General features: G+C 36.4%; 1 protein-coding gene across 1 annotated transcript in view; it reads right to left on the reverse strand.

Annotated features, from left to right (window-relative positions):
- EPYC (epiphycan) overlaps positions 1-22,441 on the reverse strand; it is a 33,834-nt gene extending 11,393 nt beyond the window's left edge. Inside the window, 2 exon segments of the mRNA XM_032593754.1 lie at positions 2,299-2,467; positions 22,277-22,441. Of these exon segments, the coding sequence (XP_032449645.1) occupies positions 2,299-2,467; positions 22,277-22,441 (334 nt within the window).
- Positions 22,442-22,914: the final 473 nt, after the last annotated feature.

Below are 22,914 nucleotides of genomic sequence, written 5' to 3' on the forward strand. Positions count from 1 at the left end.
TTAAAGTTTAGAATTTCTGGTGCTGATTTTTCTGTGGAAATTAAAATGTGAATTCAAATTTTAACTTCATCGCTTCTCAGCCTTTTGGCTAAGGTCAAGTGTAAAATTTTAACTTCATTACTCACCCTCAGACTACTTTGCAGATAACTTTTTTTTTTTTTCTAAAGCCATAGATTTTTTTTTATGGGTTCAAACCTGACACTATTGAGCCATAATTTCAAAAACTAAACACAATTTTCAAAATCCAAAGCTTTTGGAAAGATTGGGCGTTATGTTTTTCTGTTGTTCCTGGCTTGGCCGAAAGACCTGAGTATAGGTAACAGTGCCAGATCAGTCAACGTCTGACGGATCTGAAATCACTTAAAAGTGAGTGACGTTCTATATATGTCTAATTTCCCTGCCGAAAACTTTCTGCTGGATACTTACGTTTCCCTCTATCGTGTGCGTATCTGCATGTTTTTATTTGTAGCGTGCTCTACTACTCCTTAGAATGTTAGCTATGTGGTAAGAATATAATGTATTCACTTGAAGTATTGGCTTAGGATATAGGGGTCGCTATTTGCATCTCAGCACAGCCAAGTACCACGGCCATGATCTTGCACAACTTTATCCTATGTTGGAGTTTTAGTTGTCCTATTTGTAAAGCGGAAATAATAATAGTACAGAGTATCATTCTGACTCTTCAAAGGGTTAATATACATAAAATGTTTTAGCGGTTGGCGTATAGGCAACATTTTACAAAAGACAATCTTTTACATCACTTACTGGTGAACAGTTAAAACCCGGTAGAGGCAGAGAGTAGGTTGGTGCCTACCAGGGGCTGGGGAGTTGCTGCTCAACACATGTAAATTTTCGCTTATGCAAAATAAGTCAGCTGTTGAGGTCTGCTGTACAACATAGTGCCCATAGTTAGCAAACCTGTATTGTACTCTGAAATATTTGTTGAGAATTTTAAAAAATAAGCTCTTTTATCAATAGTGGAGTAACGAGAATAACATTTATTATGTTACTGTGGGTCAAGGCACTAAATTCATTCATTCAATTCTTACAACAACTCTACGAAGAAAGTTGTATTATTTGTTATCCCACATTTTGGATGAGGAAACTAAGGCAAAATATAGTGAATGTCTTGCTCAAGATTGTGTACCCAGCAAGTCCCAAAGCTGGGATTTGAATGCGCTCCCCTGCTTTCTCTCTCCGTATGTTCTGTACAGCCTTTTGTCATATTACCTATTACACATTATTGCCTCTCCATTTGTTCACACGTCTGTCTCCCTGTACTAGACAAAAATATCCATGAAAACAGCAGTCCGTTTTAAGATAAGTTTCGTAGCTCCAGAAGTTTCAGTCCAGAGACACTCTCTGTACTAAATAAACCTTTGCAATGGGAACTCTGCTCATTTTTGTACACCCCCTCACTATGCCATTCTCTGTGTGTGAAACTATTCTGGTGTGAGTCCACTTGAGTGCCTCCAGGGGTGACATGGACGAATTCTAACAAGAAACATAGATCATAGAATCACATCTAGCCTCGGGAACTCCTAACGGCCGTGGCTTAGGTCACCCTCAGGCTATACAAGATGGAGTTCAGGGCTATGGAATGCCTTCCTCTCTGCTGCTCCCTAGGACTGAGTGAGAGAAGAAGACTGTTCCAATAAGTACACAGACAAGAATCGAAACAGGCTTGCTTTAAACTCAGTGTGTGACACTAACAGCTGCATGATCTCCGACAAGTTCCTACCATTTTTGAGCTATTAACAATGAAAAGATTAATCCTCACACCTTTACACGCAGGTGGTGGTAGTCAAGTGAGAGAATATGAAGCGCTGAGCCTTATGGCCCACAGGTAGTATGTGCCCAGTCAATGTAAAATATTAGTATTATTGCCGTCAACCCAATCAGCTGTCATTACCTTATCACCCTGAACTGCTGTGGCCTCATCCGTCAGACATCGATTCTCATCTTGCTAACAGTATACTCTTTGTTCTAGAAATGCGTTCCACCACAAAGATTTTGAGTCACGATGCTAGGCGAATGTTTTCGTCCCCAGATTTGGCTATTTGATCATTTCTATCATGGCAAAGCTTATTTAATTATTAAATTAATTATCAAAACTGCTTTTTATGAATTATTAAAACTCCTTTACATTTGAATGCAAAATACATATCTCCTGCTTCAAACCTAGCCTGTAGCAAAACTTTCTCTGTGAGTCATGTGGACTGCCTATGGCCTTGGAGCTTGACGGTGTTGCGGTATGACCAAGTGGACTTCATTCACATCAGCTTTGATGGACCTGACCTTCATTGGTGTGTGGGCCCAGAACCCCAGTGAACTCAGGCTCCTGTGGGGAAGAGCCATCGATAAGTCTAGGGGTGGACTCCTCCTCCTCTTCTTCAGCCTCCTCTGGCTGTGGGGGTGGGGTGAGAAGCTCTCTGTTCCCAGAAGGTATCACTGTGGCTATTTCAACCTGGAAAAGAAACAAAATTTCACCAGGAAGCCTCAACCCCCCTGTGTGGTAGGGACCCAAATTTTAAATGTATCCATTTTTTTTTGCCACAAGAGGGCACTGGTGTTCTGAAGTTCAACCTTACAGGACAGCTTGCCAGGGAGGGCTCATGTGGTTCTAGTTACTGTTATTGTTGGGTTTAATTAATTTTGTTTCTCAAATCTTAGTAATAATTTCCAATGCCCATTTTTTTTGGGGGGGGTGATTATCTTGCTCTTTAAAACATTCTTATATGATTATTTTTTAAAAACCTCATTTATTGTTTTATAAATACATAGCATTGCAAGAATGCATTATTGTTGTGGAAGATTTAAATTAATCCAGGAGTGTGCAGAATAAAATCCCAAAGTCCCCTTCACCCTGAAGCCCTGATTCCACTCTGCTTGAAGATAATCACTATTAAGAAATTAATGTGTATGCTCCGGTCCTTTTCATCCTTAGTTTCCTAGATTCAAATATTCTGTTTCTTTACAATTTGCACTTCCAATAGTTTTACTGAGAAGTGTCCTTTCTACTAAAATGAAAAAAAATATGTATGGATATATGAAAACGATATGATTTTATCATGTGCAATTTCTCATATACTTTCAATTTTAATTTGAGTAACAAGTATTACCAACAATATTTGGGTTTGTTAAAATTGGCCTTTGTGAGAGTTTTGACAATAGAAGGCATCTGTTAAAATGGAAAAAAAATACTCAAATATTTTTTCAGAGATTATATTTTAGATTATACATGGTGTTCTTTTCTTGCATATTTTAGGTAATGAGTTACTACTGCTTTTAAGAACACCATTTGCATTTAGAATAACCGCTTACTCTCAAATCCCTTCCCGTGTCTCAACGTCTATTCCTTTGCATTACTTAATAAATATCTACCTTCCTGACAATCTTATAACCTTAGGCAGGAAATCTGCTCAAGATAGTTCATTGGCAACATGAAGGACACACTTTGGGAGTCTACTTTCCTGATGGCATCCAGAAATCTCAGATTCTCCTTTTACTACCCTTATATGGCTGCTTGATTCTTCCCACCTTTCTTCTTTATTCACATTTATTAAATAAGCAAAAAAAAAAACCCACAAATTACCTTTTAATGTATTCAATGTCAAATGGTATGCACAATATTACTTTCATGTATGAAATAAGTATGTAATTAGACCAGATATTTTGGTATTTTAGATAGCTGTTTCAGGTAATCGTAATATACTTAAAATTAGATACATTTATTATTTAATGTTATTTTTAATAAATTTGAATGCGTGGCTTCACAGATGAAAATTAAAATTACTCTTTTAAAGGAACACTAAACTTTTTTGTCAGTTCACACTTCTGAATTGTGTCTTTTTCTGTTTCTGGAGAGTCTGTCCCTTTCAGCCCTTCTTCCCTGTATTGTAGTGACTCCACCAGTTTCCTGCCTATCCAAGCCCACTACATGGTACACTCTGAGTTACATATTTTATCTTTGTAACTCAAGGCTGTAGCATAATAGATGATCAACAAGTACTTATTAAATATAAGCTTGCTTGTCCAAACTATATCTAAGTCACAGCTTTATATTTAACTTTAGTGATTTTACTGATAAGAATCATGAATGTGTTAATGCCCACTTTAATGCATTTTAAAGCATGAAATCAAACCAAAAGCGTCTCATACTGTATTTGGTGCATTAGGAAGCCATACGTGAAGATATTGTAACTCTTGGCCAGAAATCTCCACTTGAGAAGATTGGGCACACTTCCTTAAGCAGGGAGACATACGGTTTCCATCTGCAGGATCAGAATGAAGCAGATTTAGAAGGAATAGATCTGCAGAGACCAAAAGGAGGCTCCAGGAAGAGCGGAAATTGAGACAGATGTTTCATGGAATGGAGGCAGCCTAAAGGGAGAAACACATTCCAGACACGTCGCCTTGAATCTTTAGCTTTGTAGGAAAAATGTTTGCACATACTTTCTACAGATAATTGTTTTTCCACTGATTTGATGCGAAGCCGTAAGATCTCACTTGCCATCCAGTATAATGAGGCAAAAAACAGCTTTTGTGCTTATCAAAACCCGTTTTGTTCATGCTTACTTGCTAATAAAATGTGAACGTTGAACCATTTTGAAGACCAAGGGAAAGGAATGCCTTTTCAGTTCAGCAAAATTACAGAACTATAAACTCAAAGTGCTGTTCCTGGTAAGCTTTTCGCATTGCAGACACATTTATTCTCACTATTGAATAGAAATGATTTAAGCTTCTGTCTTTTTTCCCCCTTTCTTTTAACAATTTTCGTACTGCGATATGAAGTTGTGAGGCAATGCGTGCAAAGAAATGTGGCCAGGGAAGCACAGCCACCTGGCTCTCCATGTGGCTGACTTTTATGCTTATCCTGCAGAAACCTAAATTTGGGAATCAACACAAATAGCCAGAAAACATCCCTGCCCCTTTTTCTTAGGCTACAACTGGCAACACTCAAATGCAAATATAACTGAGCCTGTGATATAAATCTTCATTCTTCCCGAATGTTCCTCTGTTGTTTTTCCTTTTACCTCCTTGTTTTACTCTGACCTGTTGTTTTTGTTTGTTTGTTTTTCTGTTTTTTGTTTTTTTTTTTACTGAATCCTTTTGATCTGTTTATTATGTTTACCTGGATTTTACAAACACAATAAATACAAAGGGTCACTCCTGCACATGGCCTCGAACTTAGCCACCACTGTGCTTGCATATCTTTTTTTTTTTAGGTTTATTTATTTATTTTGAGAGAGAGAGAGGGAGAGAGAGAGAATACCCAACCAGGCTCCACACTGTCAGCACAGAGAGCTTGATGTGGGGCTTGAACCCACGACCTGTGAGAGCATGCTCTTCGCTGAAATCAAGAGGTGGACACTTAACTGACTGAGCCACTCAGGTGCCCCTATATCTTCTTGACATAACACCAGCAAGGCACGTCTCTGAGTTGACTGGGGTGCAGGAAGCTTTTTCTTTTTCTTTCTTTTTCTTTTTTTCTTTTTGAAAGAGAGAGAGCTCACACAAACTAGAGAGAAGGGCAGAGGGAGAGAGAGAGAGAGACAGAGAGAAGAGAGAGAGGGAATCTTAAGCAGGCTCCATGCTCCTCACAGAGCCAGACACAAGGCTTGATCCCACGACCCTGGAACTATGAACTGAGCTGAAATCAACAGTCAGATGCTCAACTAACTGAGCCCCCCGGGCGCCCCTAAGCTATCCTCTTGTTTACCTGGCTTTAGAACTGTAGTCATGGTGGACATAAACTATCTACATAAAAGAATACATCTGTACCAGAGATGACAAATGCATAGCCCACAGGCAGTGACCTGGGTAGAGTGAAGTGTCAGCAGATGTCAGGTTAGAGCGATAACAGTGCCAAAAAGAGTCATCAGGCCTACCTTGGCCTCTGCACCTTTCACAGCCTTGACTCCATGTAAGCCCAATACAATCCCTGGGAAAAGGGGTCTGAAATAACTTGCAAGGGTCTTAGATGGGGTCCCTGCCCCCTGGAGACATAAGGACTCACAGTGAAGAATGATTCACTTACATTTCTTGGACCAGGTTATGTGTACTGAGACTTTTACCAGCAATATTTATCTCATTATCAATAATACTGTGAAAGATTTCAGACTTTCATTCTCCAATAATCAGAAGAGGTGTCCACAGAAAAATCTTCTAAAAGCACTCAGCACCATTTTAAGTGATAACATTTGGTTTTAAACAAATTTAATCAAATCCACTTGTCTCATCCCAAAGCACATCTAAGTGACCTGGAGGAACATTGTTACCATTGAGTCTACTTAATGTATTTGTCTTAAGTTCATGGTAAAAATATGAAAAAAGAAGTGTGTTCGGAAACAAGAGCCACACTTCTCTTCCTAATTGCCTCCTTTGCCAGGAACCCCGTCACTACAGACTCTTGCTGAACATGCTGCTTATACTTGTTTAGGATGATGGAGAGTCATTTGCTGCTGCTAAGCATGTGTTTCAACTAAAAAAACATAATGTATGTGTGTGTGTGTGTGTTTTAATATTTTGATATCTTTTGATCTCAGCACTTAAACTGAACTTAAGTTTCCAAAGAAGAACTTAATGAAAATGTCACTAATGTGTGATGGAAAGAATGCTATGAAAGAATTCAGGATACTCAATGGATTCCTACCTTCATGAATGGATGAAAAGATCACTGAATGAAAGAGTGAATTGTAAATGATGGAAGTTTTGCCAGTCTTTATGGTTACCTAATCAACCAGAGTGAATGTCTATGCCAAACATTACATTTAAGTAATGATCATTATGTCCATTTTCCCTGTTAGTATTATTTTCTAAACATCTATCAATACCATTTTTTTTTTCTATGTCTACCATTATGGCCAGAATCTAAGTTGCTACCTGTCTTGCCAGGAATACAGCAATAGTCTACTTACAGGAAGTTGGCATCTCCTCCATTATATGTTCACTCTCTAATGAGAATAAAAGCTCTTTAAAAGACAGAACTGATCACTGCCAACCTCTGCTTAAAATCTTTAAATGGCATTTTATTGTTCTTAATAGCCACAAGAACAGTGGCCTTGCAGAAGCAAGGTAACATATTGGTTTGACTGGATGAACTTGACTCTGGCCTATCTGTGAGATCTTGGGTGAGGGACTTTGCCTCCTAAACCTCAGTTTCTCTACCTGTAAAATCCTGGTATATATAGTATATAGTACAGCTGTGTTAGGATGAAAATGTTAATACACAGAGTAAGTGCCATGGAAAGTTATTATTAATTGTATTTGCTATTTTTATTTTTGCTGTTTTTATTTTATGTTTGTTATTATTTTTTTAATTTTTAAAATGTTTTTATTTATTTTTGAGACAGAGAGAGACAGAGCATGAGCAGGGGAGGGACAGAGAGAGAGAGGGAGACACAGAATCCGAAGCCAGCTTCAGGCTCTGAGCTGTCAGGGCAGAGCCCGACGCGGGGCTCGAACTCACGGACTGTGAGATCATGACCTGAGCTGAAGTCGGATGCTTAACCGACTGAGCCACCCAGGCGCCCCTTATGTTTGTTATTATTAATAAAATAAATTCAAAACTCTCTGCCTCACAAGGTCCTGCATGGCTTTGCCCTTCTAGTGTTGCCTTCTTCCATTTCATACAAACTCTGATCTTTTTTGGCATTGCCCATCTTTAATTTCTTATGCTCCTTTTTCTAGAAGACGTTTGCATGTGCTAGTTGTTCTGCTTGGTATTCCCTCCATCCCTTAGCTTCCCCCCCCAATATTATTTTATTTTATTTTTTAACAGCTTTATTGACACTACAGTAAATCCTGAAAGACAAAGAAAGCAAAAGCATGTGCACACTGAGATCCCTGGTGACTCACTGATATTCACTTAAGAATGAAGACATAATTGTTCCTATTGCAATACAAAAAAATAATGCATATTTTAGTGTAAATACTGATAGGGTCAGGGAGAGGGTCGCAGTGAGGTCTCCATTCCAAGAAGTCACTTTAGATTGTTCTCATGATATAAAACTGACCTTAAAAACGCGCAAGAAAAGACCGTTTCACCAAGGCTTTGAGAACAGCTTCCTGACTCTTGACTTTTTAGTGATCATAGAATAGCTAAAGAAAAAGTAAAATGAAGAGAGTGACAGCCTAAAAAAATCGAGTTCAGGAAAGAATGATTTGTTGTTGTGTCCAGCATTGTTTGGAGGAGAGAAATCTTAAGTGTGTTGGCCATAAGCAGCAGTCACTAAAGAGATCATCTCTGGTATGGAGAAGAGAAGTTTTACTGGATCTCATAATCTGCTAGATAAAAATAACTGGCATGGACTGAACATTCACTCTATGTGAGAAACTGTTATGTTCTTCCCACTGATTCACATGTAATTATCAGAACAGCTCTTTGTAGAAGGTGCAGTAATTGTGCACATCTAATAGATTTGTAAACTGAGAATGGGAGATGGGAGGGCTAAAATGAATTGTCTGAGGTCACACAAATAGTAAGACCAGGATTTCAATCTAATTAGTCCTGCCACAAGACTGCTTGATTTACTTAATTTTGAACCTGTATTCAGCCAAATAAGTTTCTGCTGAATAATCTTGTTTCTTAGGAAACTTCCTTCTGAGAAAGAGGGGATCTGGATCAGGGAAGTGAGCCTTACCACTGGGAAATGGCTTCACCTTATACATTCATAAATGGACTATCTTGTCAAAATTTCAAGCCTCATGTAGTTTTTGCTGGGCATCATTCATCAACCTACAATCTGATTTGATCATCATTGATTATGTTAGTCAGTTGCTGATCCTGAAGGCGAAAGACAATACCAAGGCCACATTGCCCTGTGGGAGCTCTTGACAGTCATTCAATCCTCCCCTGAAATTGACAAGTGTGAGAAGCATCATATAATATCAACATAGGTGGATTGTAAAATTCAAGCAGCATTTATTGTAATTCTAACTTTTTTGAGAAATAGGTATTATGTCAGAATGAAGCTTTAGTCTGGTTAAACTTGATGGCTAAGACAATTCCATGCATTCACCACAGTTTCATTTTCCTCCTGGGCATTCAGCTAAAGTTCATTCTCTACTTTCCTTGACTCTAGATCGGGTCATGTCGTTCGTTCTAGCCAATTGAATGGGAAAAGAAGTAATGCACCACATCTGGTCCAAATTAGTGAAGCGCAAGTATACTTTCTCCATCTGTCAACAGAAGATACTAGTGTGACCTTGAAGTCCCAAGGTGAAGATGGTGAAGTTCTAGCATGAAGGAAGTTTGAATCCCTAAATAACTACTTGGAGGACAGTAAACCTATTGACCTGCATTGGACAGTCATGTCAGCAAGATATAAATTTTTATTGTGTAAAGCCACTGGGATTTTGGAGTTGTTTGTTACAGCTGCTAATGTAACTTGCCTTAACATAGATCTTTTAAATTTTTGTTTTCTTATCCATATCTTAATCATACTGAGGGAACAATTTTTAATATTGTTATGGGTTGATTTACCTGGCACAGATCACTGAAATTCGAAAACATAAACGCATTTTGTGTGCGTGTGTCACTCAATCCTCTCTGATTTCTTTCTTACAAACAACTGTTCTTTGATTTTGCTTATTTGGTGGAATACTTAATGAAATGGTATACTACCACATTTGAGTGAATTCACAATTATTTCAATTCACTTATTTTTAAAGCTCAGTATTTTATTAACTGGATTAAATCAGAGTTTATAAATATATATTATGAACAAATCTCTACAAGTCCAATATCAAAATTAGTTAATGGCTTTCTATTTACTTCAAAAAAGCATACAATCATATTTGACATTGACTTGCTAGGATGTATTTATGAAAACATGTAAATTATTTCATGCTTTTAAAAAATCTATCCTAATAGATGGTGATTCATCATAAATTCATAACTCTGAATGGTAATGTTTCTTTGTATTTAATGCGATGTTTAGGTGAAAATTGTAATGCAAGAGAGATGAGAGTTGATGATTTGAGGGTTTCATTTAATAATATCCTCTCTAGTCTGTATCTCTTCTGGGACCACAGCATTTTGTTGTTCCCATGTTTATTTACTCATTTCCTTTCCTTATTGTCAGAAAGTGGCAATATTCCATTTTTAGTTGCCAGAAAAAAATTTCTACTTTACTTTTATCCCAGTTTATTAAGGACTCCATTCACCACCATTCCATTAGGCTCCAGAAAAACTTAATAGATTTTCAATATCTTAGTTCTCACAAAATGTATCATCTAGTTCTAATTGAATGTCTCCAAATAATATTGGAAGAGAACTTTGGCAAAGGCTTTAGAAACATTATCTAATAATAAAGTCAGTTCACATTCCCTTTCCCCTTACCTCCCTTATTCCCCAAGTAGGGATGCCAGAAGGACAATTTAGTGTAGGCTGAAATCAGTAATCTCATGAGGATGGGGGGGGGGAGAGAGAGAGAGAGAGAGAGAGAGAGAGAGTCAATCACAGTAATTGAAAACAAAGAAGTTGGACTGAAAACCAAGAGATTTGGAACCTTATAAACTCTAGCTTTTTTTTTTGACAGAGCAATTTAGTAATATTTTAAGTTTTGATCTTTCCTATCTTTACACAAAGCAAATTATTCCTTCTAGCACAGACTCTATTGATTCACAAAGTATAAGCCATGCCTTTTAATACATAGAACTTATCTGCATAAAATTGCTATTCACTCATGGTGATGATGATGATGATGATGATGATGTATATATTACCAGAGGGTAATAATAGACATTTTGAATAGGAAAACATGTGCAGCAGGGAGGACCAGATAGCTAATAGCCAATTGCCTTTGAAATAGATAATTGTTATGTTATTTATTTCTACTGTTTAGTTCCAGTGGTAAAACCTTAAAAAATTTTTACAAATTTAGAAACCTGACTTTATCTTTTAGAGGCAGAATTTGTTTAAACAAATGCAAAAACTGAACTAGACCAGAATGCTAACCTGAAGGCACTTACTGCCACCAATATATCCCCTGTAGCCTCTGTAGTCTCACCTGGGAACCTAATCATGATCAAAAGATTGTTGTTGACCATAGCACCAGAACAAAAGACAATAGGTAAGCCAGCTTTGTAATAGCATAAGGTGAAGGAGGTGCTGTTTTTCTAGGGATCAAAATCTTTAAGTTTGTTGATGGCCATAAGTTTTTACTATTAGTTTCAGGATTGAATCATCCTGCCAATTGAAGGCTGTTAAGTAGTAGTTGATTGGCCTTGAAAATATTTGATTTGATGATCTTCCTTTCTTCTCTCAGTATCAGAATGTACTGATCCTTTTCAATCTCCTTTATCTCTCTCTATATTACAGATTCAGTATAGTTTTAGTAGGAGGATTTTTTTTTAATTTTAAATATCCTGGATTTGATTTCTTTCACATTTAATACTTTGATTCTCCAAAGATAACTTAATAAGATAACTTATGAGAAAATTTGATCCAGCCTCAATATCTTATATATTTATTTTCTTTGTTATTCTTCTCATATGTTAAGAAATGGAGTGTATATATATATTTGCATCCATACCGTTTACCTCTTTAAAGCCCACACTAAATGTGAGCAGAGAGACTGGCATGATTCACTGTGATTACCCTTTAGATCTCACTTATTTGCATCTCATATTGGCTGAGTTGACATCAAAAGCTAGTAATTGTACAACCTAATGAGGGACAACATTACCAAGCGATAATTCTTGAACTATTTCCATGCCTGTGAGTGTGTACCTTAACAAACATAAGGTAAGCCTCTCTATTCCTAGCAAACTCAAGACCAGTTTAAGCAGGACTTGTCCATATGAATATAGGAAATTGGGGAAGATCTAGTGAAAATTAGGCATATTGAAAGAGAGCTAATCAAGACAATAATAGGTCACTTTCAATCTCAGGTTAGAAATTAGTATGATGGGAGAACATGGTCAGGGTAGGATTACCCAACTCTAAAATATAAGATTTCCAAACTTTTTTTGAAAGATGTTATTTCTGGCATATTTATAATTTACTATTTTTTTTTAAATATATGTCATTATGTACGATGCCACAAGGCAAAATCTACAGGAGTATGTTAGAAAAGCAAAAGTTTGGACTGGAAAAAAAAAAATGAGAAGGCATACATTGTATGGCACCAAAAATGTAAAATAATTTAGAAAAAGTAATTTAGAAAAAAATAATTTAGAAAATAATTTAGAACTATTAAAATAATTTAAAAAAAAAAAAAAAAAAACAACAACAAACCAGCAACTGATTCACACTTCCCAGCTGAGGGAAGTCAAACACTGGATCTGGGCCTATCCCAAGAGATTCTGATTTCAATAGTCTGGGGTGTGGCCTAGGCGTTAGGATTTCTAAAAGCTCTAGCAGTGATTCAAATATGTAGCCAAAGTTGAGAACCCCCACACTAAAGGGGAAATGTACTTCACTGAATAGCATGTAGGAGACAGAAATACTAATTAAGTCCTGGAACTTTGAAAGTTTAGTAAATTCTTGATGAGAATGTGGTAGAAGGATTGTTTTTCACTAGGCTCCCGGGGCCAGAAGCTTCACAAACATCCATGACAGTTCCAGTTCAAGAATCTGCTGAGGTTGATTCTCCAGCTGGGAAAAAAAAAAAAAAAAAAAAAAAAAAAAAACTTGGGGAAGAAGGGAAAGGTCTCTGGGAGGTAAATTTCTTGAATTCCATAGCAGGAAGCCATGGATAAGCCACTGGCATAGCTTTCAAGCTGGAGAACACTACTGGCTGAAAATTCTTGTTCACAAGATAATCTGTCACCTGACAGAATACACAATGCAGAATCAGGTGCCAGAAACCCAGAATTTAGCAGGAAATTAGACACTCAAAGGCTTTGAGTATGCAAAAAGAGGAAGAAACTTTGATTGACCTGGTAACTGGGCCGGCTGCCACTGTATGTTTTAAAAAGATGCTGGAAAACAAAAATATCTCAAATGCTACTCTGAGAAAAGAGCCATTATTTTAGGGAGTGTTTCCTAGTTCAGTGCTGCTCAAACCACAGGTGCATCAGAATGACAGAGGAGTTAAATTCGCTGATTCCTGGCTCTCTCTAGAGTTTCTGACTCAGTAGGTCTGGGTTGGGACCTGAGAATTTGCATTCCTGACTAGCTCCCAGGTGATGCTGATACTGCTAGTTCAGAAACTACATTTTGAGAAAAGCTACTCTGAGAATGGTAAAACTGTGCCATAATTGAACTCCTGATGGAAGATTTCTCCCAGTGTTTGAGCTCAAAGTTGCAAACTAGGGACGATAAACATCAGCTGACCAACATCTGGATGAGGCTAAACCAAGGTTTTTTTGTTTTGTTTTGTTTTGTTTTTCCATCTCCTGATTTTTGTTAGGTAGCTCCAGGTTTCTTCTTGAGTATCTGCCAACACTATGTTCTGGTCTGGGGGAATACCCTTTTGCTTGGAATAATTAATTTTGGAGACTCGGGATTAATTTGTTCTTTAAATCTGATGGGGGTTAGGGCCATTTTTGTGATAATACTGCATGCACACTTAATGCTTCATTCTCTTAAAATATCAAAGTCATGGGAGACTGTAGTGAGCTACTAGCAAAGTATGTGCTTCTGAAGGAACTACACCTGTATCTGGAAGAATTCAGTCATGGTGTTACCGAAAGAGTCCAGCTTGGCCCAGGTAAGATGAAGAGAAGCAAAAAGAATTAGGAAAAGGAAGTTCTTTGGCTTTTTCAATCAAGGTCAAACAATGCTGATTTTGTACTGTAATCTCTTTGGATTTAAACAAATTCAGACTTTAATTTGCAGGAGATGGATATTAATCTTCGGTCCTTTATTTTTCCACACAAGCTTCATAGAAGTAGGGGAAATATACACAGATTTGTGTTATCTTTATGTTTCTGGAATTTTTTTAATGTTTACTTATTTTGAGAGAGAGAGAGAGAGAGAGAGAGAGAGAGTCAGGGGAGGCATAGAGAGAGGGAGACACATAATCCAAAGCAGGCTTTACGCTTTGAGCTGTCAGCACAGAGCCCGACATGGGGCTCGAACTCAGGAACTGTGAGATCATGACCTGAGCCAAAGTCGGAGGCTTAACTGACTGAGCCACCCAGGCACCCTTGGAATTGTTTTACTGGAGTATATTTACTCAGAATTTCATTTCATTTCAGAGTCTTTCCTAAGCTCTATTATTAATGTGGCTTGATATAATTTTAGGTAGAACATACAAGTGAGAGTGAGATATCAATCTCAGGTGCAGGACGGCCTTTGAGATAAATTCACTGATGCTCTTGGATCATTTCAGAGCTTTTGGGATCAAAATCTACATTCTGCCATTCTGCCATACACGCCTAAGGGTACTGACTGTCATGGTGGTAGGTCTCATAAAGATGGGAGCATGATTGTCCTAAAAATGGGAAAAGCTATCTTGAACTTAATAGTTAAGCCTAATGGCTTGAAGGCCACCATCCTGGGAGGTGAGTGCATCTTCTGTTGGCTCTTTCATTCACTCTTCCTGAAGAAGAATGACTAGGCTAATTGGTGGATGGCAGAAGATACTAGGACTGAGTGGTTCACCCTCCCTTTTGGGGAGAATTGTCTGCCTGTCAAGAACATACATTGCTTTGTCCCTCCATGCACTACGATTTACTGAATCAGGCACTAATCTGATGACTGTGGTTAACCACAGTTTTGGGTTAATACCAAAGTTAGTGGTTTGTTACATTATTCTTTGTAGTGTGTGGTTTAATAATTTAAATGCCCAACCAAAGTCAGATTGGAAAACAAATGTCCTCACCTATGTATTCATTTTGATTAAGATCCTCACTCTGCCAGTCAATTCCTAACCAGTAAGTCCAGGCCTTCAGCAGAAAATATTTAAATTACAGATCTGCTTCTCATTAAAAAAAAAAATAGAAATCCAGAATGTTATTTGGATTTTCATATTTGCACAGAATAAGGTTTTTGTTAAACAGAATGGAATTTTAAATTTCTCTTTTCTCAAAATTGTCCCACATAGTTGATAAGAAATCTTGAAGCTACTCCTTGTTGTTACCATTATGTCAACAATTGGCTTCCAAAGGTGTTAAAAGGTTCTCATATATTCAGCCTGGGTTACTAGCGAAGCATTCGTAAGGATTTCATAGACTGGCATGTAGATATCTTAAGTGTGGTGGAATTCTCTAAATATCAGCCTGGTGTACAAATTGATTTAACTGATCCATATTAATTATCTAAAAGAATGTGACCATGGACACTGGCAATGAAAGCTGTATCTTATTTTCTATTTTATCTTGAAAATGGATGAGGAAGAAATGTGGCGAAGATTGCTCAATCCTCACATTTCTCACAAAGCAGCTTTCAGTTCAGAGGGATTGTCTTACCTCTTGCTCCCTTAAATACTTTGACAGCTAAGACAGATGCTTAGATATTGTGCTAATTATAATCACTTGAAAATTCTTGCTTTTCTGATTCTTAATAATCAAATTACTTAATCTCAGAGGAAAGAAACCTCAATATTGGACACAGCTAAAAGAAGTAAAGATTAAAGAGAAGAAGAAGGAAAATAATGGAAGCTTTTAATGCCAAAGTCTCTCTGGTTTGGCATTAAAACAATCTGGTTTAAATTTTACTCTGGAACGTACTAGCTGAATAACCTTGGGCAAAATTCTGATCTTCAATTGTTAATAATAATAATAATAATAATAGAATAATTTATCATTTCAAAGGATAGTTATGAGAATTAACTTAGGCTTGTGGTCTCATAAATAACGTATAATACAAACACAAATAAGTCACTGGCAAAGACTATCAGTGTTCTTTTGTTTCCTGATGAGCCTATATGATTGTATGTTTGTTGCATTTTCTTAGTTTTCAAATAGTTTTAAAATGAGATTCAAATAGTTTAACACTGTTTTTAAAAGAAGCATATGGAAAGTCAATCAGACAACCATATTAAAAGCTCATCAGCAAAATTCTACCCCCCCCCCACTTTCTCCAGAGTGTCTTTGGTGAGGAGGGAGGGTGAGGAGAAATATTAGCTTTTATTTTTTGCCAAATTCTGAAAAGAACATTTAATTCAGGCTGAGTTTAAGTTACTTCTTCCAATAAAAAGTATTTTATATGCAAACCATAAGTTTGAAACTTTTAAATATATTTCATAAACTGGCCAAAGTGAGACATCATTCCAAATATAAAGGTAAAAAAAAAGATAAAAGATAAAAGTATTCCATATCTTTATTACCAGAGGAAATAAATAGTAGAAATATTACTAATTAATTGCTTTCTGTTCAGAAAATACAAAGATGTTATCTGTTAGCATTACCAAAGCTCTATACCAATTTATCATATTTAGATAACCTAATTAAAATACTTTTTATATATCATTATCTGAAGTGGACATTGATTCTATGAGTAGCTCAAAGTTAATGTCATTTTCTTAAGCAATTTCTAGTGTTACAGGGCACCAACATTTGTTCTAAAATTATTCTGCATGGCATCATATTACCATTATGGCAACTGAAAAGAAACCATTGTTCAACTGTTCCTGGATACAACTGCCTTCACTGAATACTTGCCCATTTCTACAACTCCACTAAATTTAACTTTCATTCCTTTGATGAATCTTATCGCTTCTTCATCCCTGAAAGCTATTTTTTAAGCTTAATTCATTTCTTTCAATGGTGATTTTCTTTGGGATGATTTTACATAAATTCACTACTTATTCTCCTTATGAAAAAGAAAACAATGGCCTAATTTTAAGATCAATGGAGAGTAATAGCAAAGAAGGCACCTTTCATTCAAAAAAATCCCTATGGGTCAATTATTACTGATATCCCTTTATTAGTTATTGCCATTTAGCTATGAATGCTTACTCCATCCTATTCCAGAAAGTATATGAGGCAGTTTTAAAAGCACGTATGGTAATTCTTCAAACAATCTACACGAGGAGATTAGGATGATGGGAAAGTAAAGGTGGGGGAAGTAATATAAAATGAGGAAAGAATGCAGCAAAAATTCAGGGCCCAAATTTCTGAGCAAAATGACAAACACAATTATTTACAAGATGTAGAGCCCAGAAAATAAGCACATTCCTGAAAATTTGCAACCCATTTGGGTACTGAGGCCTGAGAGAAATGTCTACCCCATATCCTCCTGAAGAGCATTGTATGGCATCACTGTAAGTGCCCCTCATGCTGTCCCACATTAAGTACAACCAAGTGCTCCACAGGGCTCTGTGATACAACATTTATGGTGTTTATTAAAGATGCAGAGACACTGCAGATGCAATTAAGTACAAGTAATTATATAAGACTAGAGTGAGGCAGGATAGGGGAGGGTAAATCTGATTGGATGGAGCCAAGGAAAGGTTACTGCAGGAACGGAAGTTCATATGCTCCATAAATACTAATACTGCCACTGAGTACTTTTCTGGGCAAAGGAAATAACTCATGGGCAGGCCAATGTTTTTCTGAGACCTAAGAGAAATGAGTAATCAATAACCCCAAAACTATACCATGGAAACAGAAGCATCAAATACCTAACTTATTCAAAAATACAGTCTCAGTTTAAATCACTCAAAGAATATCAAATTTTTAACTGTGTTCTGATGAAAACTTTAAGGCAAATAACAAAATGTTTCCGTGGAGTCTAAACCACCAAATATTTATGATTTTATATATCTATCTATATTTATATTTGTATCTATATCTATATCTACATTGGATGGATGGATAGATAGATGTTAGATAGATAGACGGATAGACAGATAGATGGATAGAAATAGAGACATAGAGAGATAGCTATAGGCTATTCCCCATAGCATAGATATACTATGTTGGAGGATGACTATCTACAATTAATCTTTGAAGTAGTCTTTTTTTATTTTAATTTATTTTTTTTTACATTTATTCATTTTTGGGAGACAGAGAGAGACAGAGCACAAGTGGAGGAGGGACAGAGAGAGAGAGGGAGACACAGAATCCGAAGCAGGCTGCAGGCTCCGAGCTAGCGTCCGACATGGGGCTCGAACTCACAAACCACAAGATCATGACTTGAGCTGAAGTTGGACGCTCAGCCTACTGAGCCACCCAGGAGCTCCTGAAGTAGTTAGTCTTAAGCCATTCTTTCTTACAAGTTGGGTAAGTCAACTGTCTCTAAAATTTACTTCTAGATTACATTATTCACCCATAGAACAAATGCTTTTAGCAGTGTTGGAGCACCAGCATTCAGTTCTACTAAAACAAGTATCAAGTTAAAAGGACAATTTGGAAAATGGTAGAAAATGGAGGGAGGATAATATTTTTTTTATTAACCTGCTGGAAATTATTTTCTGATACGAGAAGATAATATCACTATAATTATATGTCATTAACAACTATGATCTTAATCAAGTTACTTAACCGCTCTTTATCTCAATAGTCTCATGTATTCAATGAAAAGAACAATATCACTTCCTAGTTTTGTTGTGAGTAAGGAGATCATGCATGTGACAGGCCTAGAATAGTACTCAGCACATAAAAAGTGCTCAATCAAGGTTAGCTAATATTCATCAGAAAGCAAAAAGTTCATATTTTTGTCTTACTGCTTGTAACCAATTCTCACTTGTACCATTAAATTAAAATAAAGGCTAAGTAAAAGACTGAAAAAAAAATTATGTTATACCAGCAAGTTTATCCATTATCCACTGGGTAACATAGAGCATTATGATGGAATTGCTGAGCCTAAGATCTGCTTCTAACACAGAATCCAGCAGATTCTGAATATTCTAAATCATCAGAAATCACTTAAGTCAGCAGTCTGGAATACTATTCCTGCATGTCATTTTCAAAACTAGAAATTCTTTCATGACCCTTTCACTCACTAGGGAGGTAATGAATATACTACCACCAGTAGAAATCGACAAAGCTCTATTGAGATTCTAACTCTGGGGTTGGAGGGGTGGTTTGGCTCATTGCTAGATAAATCACTGGATTCACAAATGCAAGCCTTGCAGCAGTACAATTCAAATTTGGTTTTCAGAAAAAAAACTTACATTATTACATATTGTATTAGTTTTCTATGGCTGCAAAGCAAATTGCTATACATTTAGCAGCTTAAATCTTTACCCATTTTTAACTAACAGTTTCTGTGGGCCGGAAGTCCAGGAATGGCCGGGAACGGTCAGAAGTCCAGGAATGGCCAGACATCTTCCCAGGGTCTCACAAGGCTAAAATCAAGCTAATGGCCAGGGTTGTGATCTCAGGTATACCTCTGGGTTCCTTATATCTATAGGACTGTGGTTTCCATATGCTTTCTGGCTGTCAACCACTCTCAAAATTTAGAGACTTCCTGCATTCCTTGCTATGTGGACCCATCCATCTTTAAAGCCAGCAACAAATAGTTTTCCATTTCCTTGAATTCATTTCATGCTTTAAAATTTGTCCCTGACCTCAAGACACTGTTTTAAAGGACTCATTAGTATAGATCAGGCCAACCAGTAGAATCTCCCTTTTTAAATTTCAGTTGTGCCATATAAAATAACCTAATTATAAGCCTGATATCCCAATATAGTTCTGATGTTGAGAATTATAGAGGGCATGGACACACCAGGGAAGGAGTCACTTAGGGGACATCTTAGATTTCTGCCTACCTCATATGTCTAAGGCCTTAAGGATAAATCATTCAAAGTCTAGAGGGTCTATTATATTGGCCCAAGATGCAAGTCTTAAAATTTGTAAGAAAGAAACTGGCATATATTTTAGAAACATTGCTCGGTTATTCTATAAATTTATAATTTTAAAATATAAACTTGACTTTTCTAGAAATGAAATAAATTCTAGACTAACATAGTCAGAACCACACTCTTGGGATTGAAGACATAAAAGAAAAGAACCTTATCTTACCATTCTCCATGTGCTTCATTTACCATGAATTTTTTTTTTATCAACTGTACCTTATATGGGTAAGTTACCAGTGTGTTCACTCAAAAAGTGTCATACAGGAATAAGAAAATGTAGAACAACTGTTCTTAGTTGATAAATATGAGATAAATAAGCTTATCAGGAGTTGTCAGAATCTGAATTTCCATGACTAAAGTCAAGAAATTCAGGTAATGAGTAACTACATTCTAGAATCCATGCAGCATGGCTGGATCTATTGGCTTCATTTTACATCTTCTCATAAGGAATTGAATATTAGTTCTTTGTTTGTAAAGCAATTTACATTAACAACTTGTTAAGATCTGAGCTTAAGTTCTGAATTTTATTCCTCGGTCATTTTATTTATTATATTACATTGTTTTTGTATTTTGTTTTTTCATAGGTGGTGGGTGGGTGGAATGGTGAATTGATTTTTGCTACTGGACCAACTTGGTAAAATTAAAAAATTATGCATAGTTTGTTTTCAAATGTGTTACATTTTCATTATGGCACAGGTATATGTGTATATCATCTATCTATAAACTGGTTTTCTTCATCACAACAGATTATTAAATCAGGGATGACTTATGTATTTCAGTCATCAACAAGAGATTATTTTGTGGCTCTCTGGAGAGAGTTGTTAAGGATGCTGAGTTTGGCTACGTCAGTGTGAAAATTAAGCATATTTGAATGAGGTAACAGGATACAATGCCACATATTTGGTACCTTGCAAGAAGGTTGCTCTTCCAGAATAAGCAAATACTGAGGAAGGGTTGGATACGAAACCTTCTTTATAGAGATACATTTATCACCTTAAGCTTCTTGATGGCACAAAGAACTTCAGAATCTCTTGAGAATGTCTGTGCAGCAAAAGGGGATTCTGACATCAAGGAATGGCTTTAAAGAGGTCTACAGATAAAGCTCATCTCCTTCAAAATTTTATCTAGGGCAGCCTTGAGCAGTCTCTAGAACCCACTCCACAGGCCTACTGAAAACAGAGGATTCACTGATGATACTCATCAAACCTCTTTGATCCTATGAAATATCTTTTGGAGGAATGACAGTACATTTAAAACTAAAATATTTAGCTTGGTAGATAACTGCAGATACATACTGAATCTTTTTTTAAAAAAATATTTATGCAAAATGGGAAAAAGAGCAGAGCAGAGGAGTTAAGCACTAACAAAGTTTCTCCTTATATTCTAAACTGATGCATTAGATTGGAGATCTAGAGAACATGTATAGCAAGACTAGTGTTAATGACTATAAACTCTACAGAAAATTCCCTTAACATAGTAGAAGTCATACAGCAAAATGAATCAAACAATGTATAAAGACTTGGAAAACAGTCACAACCAAATGTGCAGAAGAAAAGTGGTCTTCTGTCAAGCCTAAAACTTTACTAAAAATAAGGAAAGAGGGAGACAGAGAAGGAATGGGGTGGGAAGAGAGTAAAAACAAAAGAGAGGAAGATGGAAAGGAAAATGGGGTGGGGAAGAAGATGTGAGAGTCATCGCATTGCAAAAATTTGATTCTTAAATTTCATAAGGCAACATAAACAATAACGAGAATGCATATCCTCTTAATAAAGATATAGCTACATTCCATACAATTTAAATAAATACTTTTGTCAAAATATTTTATTTCCCTAGTTACCAAAAGTAATTATTCTAACAAGACTTACACTTGAGTGACTGCCCAAAATATGTTATGATCCTGTAAAGGTGATGTAACTTCCCTTTTGGTTGATTTATGCTTAATTAGTTTTTGTCAATGTTGTACATTAATTACCCTCCAACATTTCAAGGTCTATTTGTGTTTTGATTTAAAAAATTAGTCTGTATCCTTTAGTTATGTAAAAAGTCTAACATTTAATTGGAAACATGTCATATCAGATTTATGTAATGGGCTGTAACCTTGCCAATGCCTACATTAGCTGAGAGATAATCCGTCATTTAGAAAAGCACACTCACTCTTGGAACACAGTGGAGTTCCAAATCACTGCCCTTTCTTTGCATTCTTATTTTATTCAAATTTATTTTCCTCTTTGTCCTTTGCCCCAAACTTCCCCAACTTCCTTATTATCACACGTGTACTATTTCCACTCTTCTCCTCTAATGCTCTCTGTTCTAACTTGAAAGAAGCTCTTTTTTGTTATTGTTGTTTTAATTTGTGAGAAGATATAAAGAAAATGAAGTGAACCAGGCGAAAGCAAAAGAGTGTCCCAATGTTAACTTCCAACAGATTGAACAGATTGTGAAGAAAGGGTTCATATGAAACCATTAAGCTAGAACATCTCTATTTATAAATAAACAAAAATCTATTTGAAGAGAACAAATCTCAATAACTCCCCATATTCATGCTTTTAAAAGTCTCAAGAGAGGCAAGAATCAGTTACCTCAGCTTGACCAATAGGTATGTTTTCATAGTTGTATAAATTATCCAGGTCGTCCAAAGTGGCATCGTAAGTTTCTGAGTCATAGTTGATGGGGTCCAGAGTGGGAGCAGTCACAGCAGCATCAAAGATGACAAGTCCCAGAATGAGTCTTGCTAACATTTTCATTTTTCAAGCTTTCCTAACAAAAAATACTTAAATGTATAAATATCTAGTTGATAATAACTTAGGAATAGTTTCCACTAACTAGGAATGATAAATTCACAGTTCGACACTGTGAAACTCAAGCTGGTAGCTTTCTTTATATGGATCATTTATAAACATAACACATGAAATTATACGGATTCTGAAGGCTATTCATAGCAGATGTTCAAATTAATTCACAAACCTGTCCACATTTTTACAGTAGATACAGTCATTACAGCGAAATTAAGTTTCTTTCATAGAGAAACACAGGGAAAAAGGGGACACAGAAATATTGTGATACACTTGTTCATGAAAGCCTTTGCCTTAGAGTTTTACCTTTTACTAAACATTAAGTTTCTTTCATCAACTCTGGGATGTAGGAAGGAGAAGGAGGTGGCGGAGGACTATAACTGTAACTCCATTTTACAGATGAGGAAACCGAGGCAGAGTTGACT

Source organism: Lynx canadensis, chromosome B4, assembly GCF_007474595.2.
Source record: "Lynx canadensis isolate LIC74 chromosome B4, mLynCan4.pri.v2, whole genome shotgun sequence".
In the NCBI taxonomy this organism is placed as follows: domain Eukaryota; kingdom Metazoa; phylum Chordata; class Mammalia; order Carnivora; family Felidae; genus Lynx; species Lynx canadensis.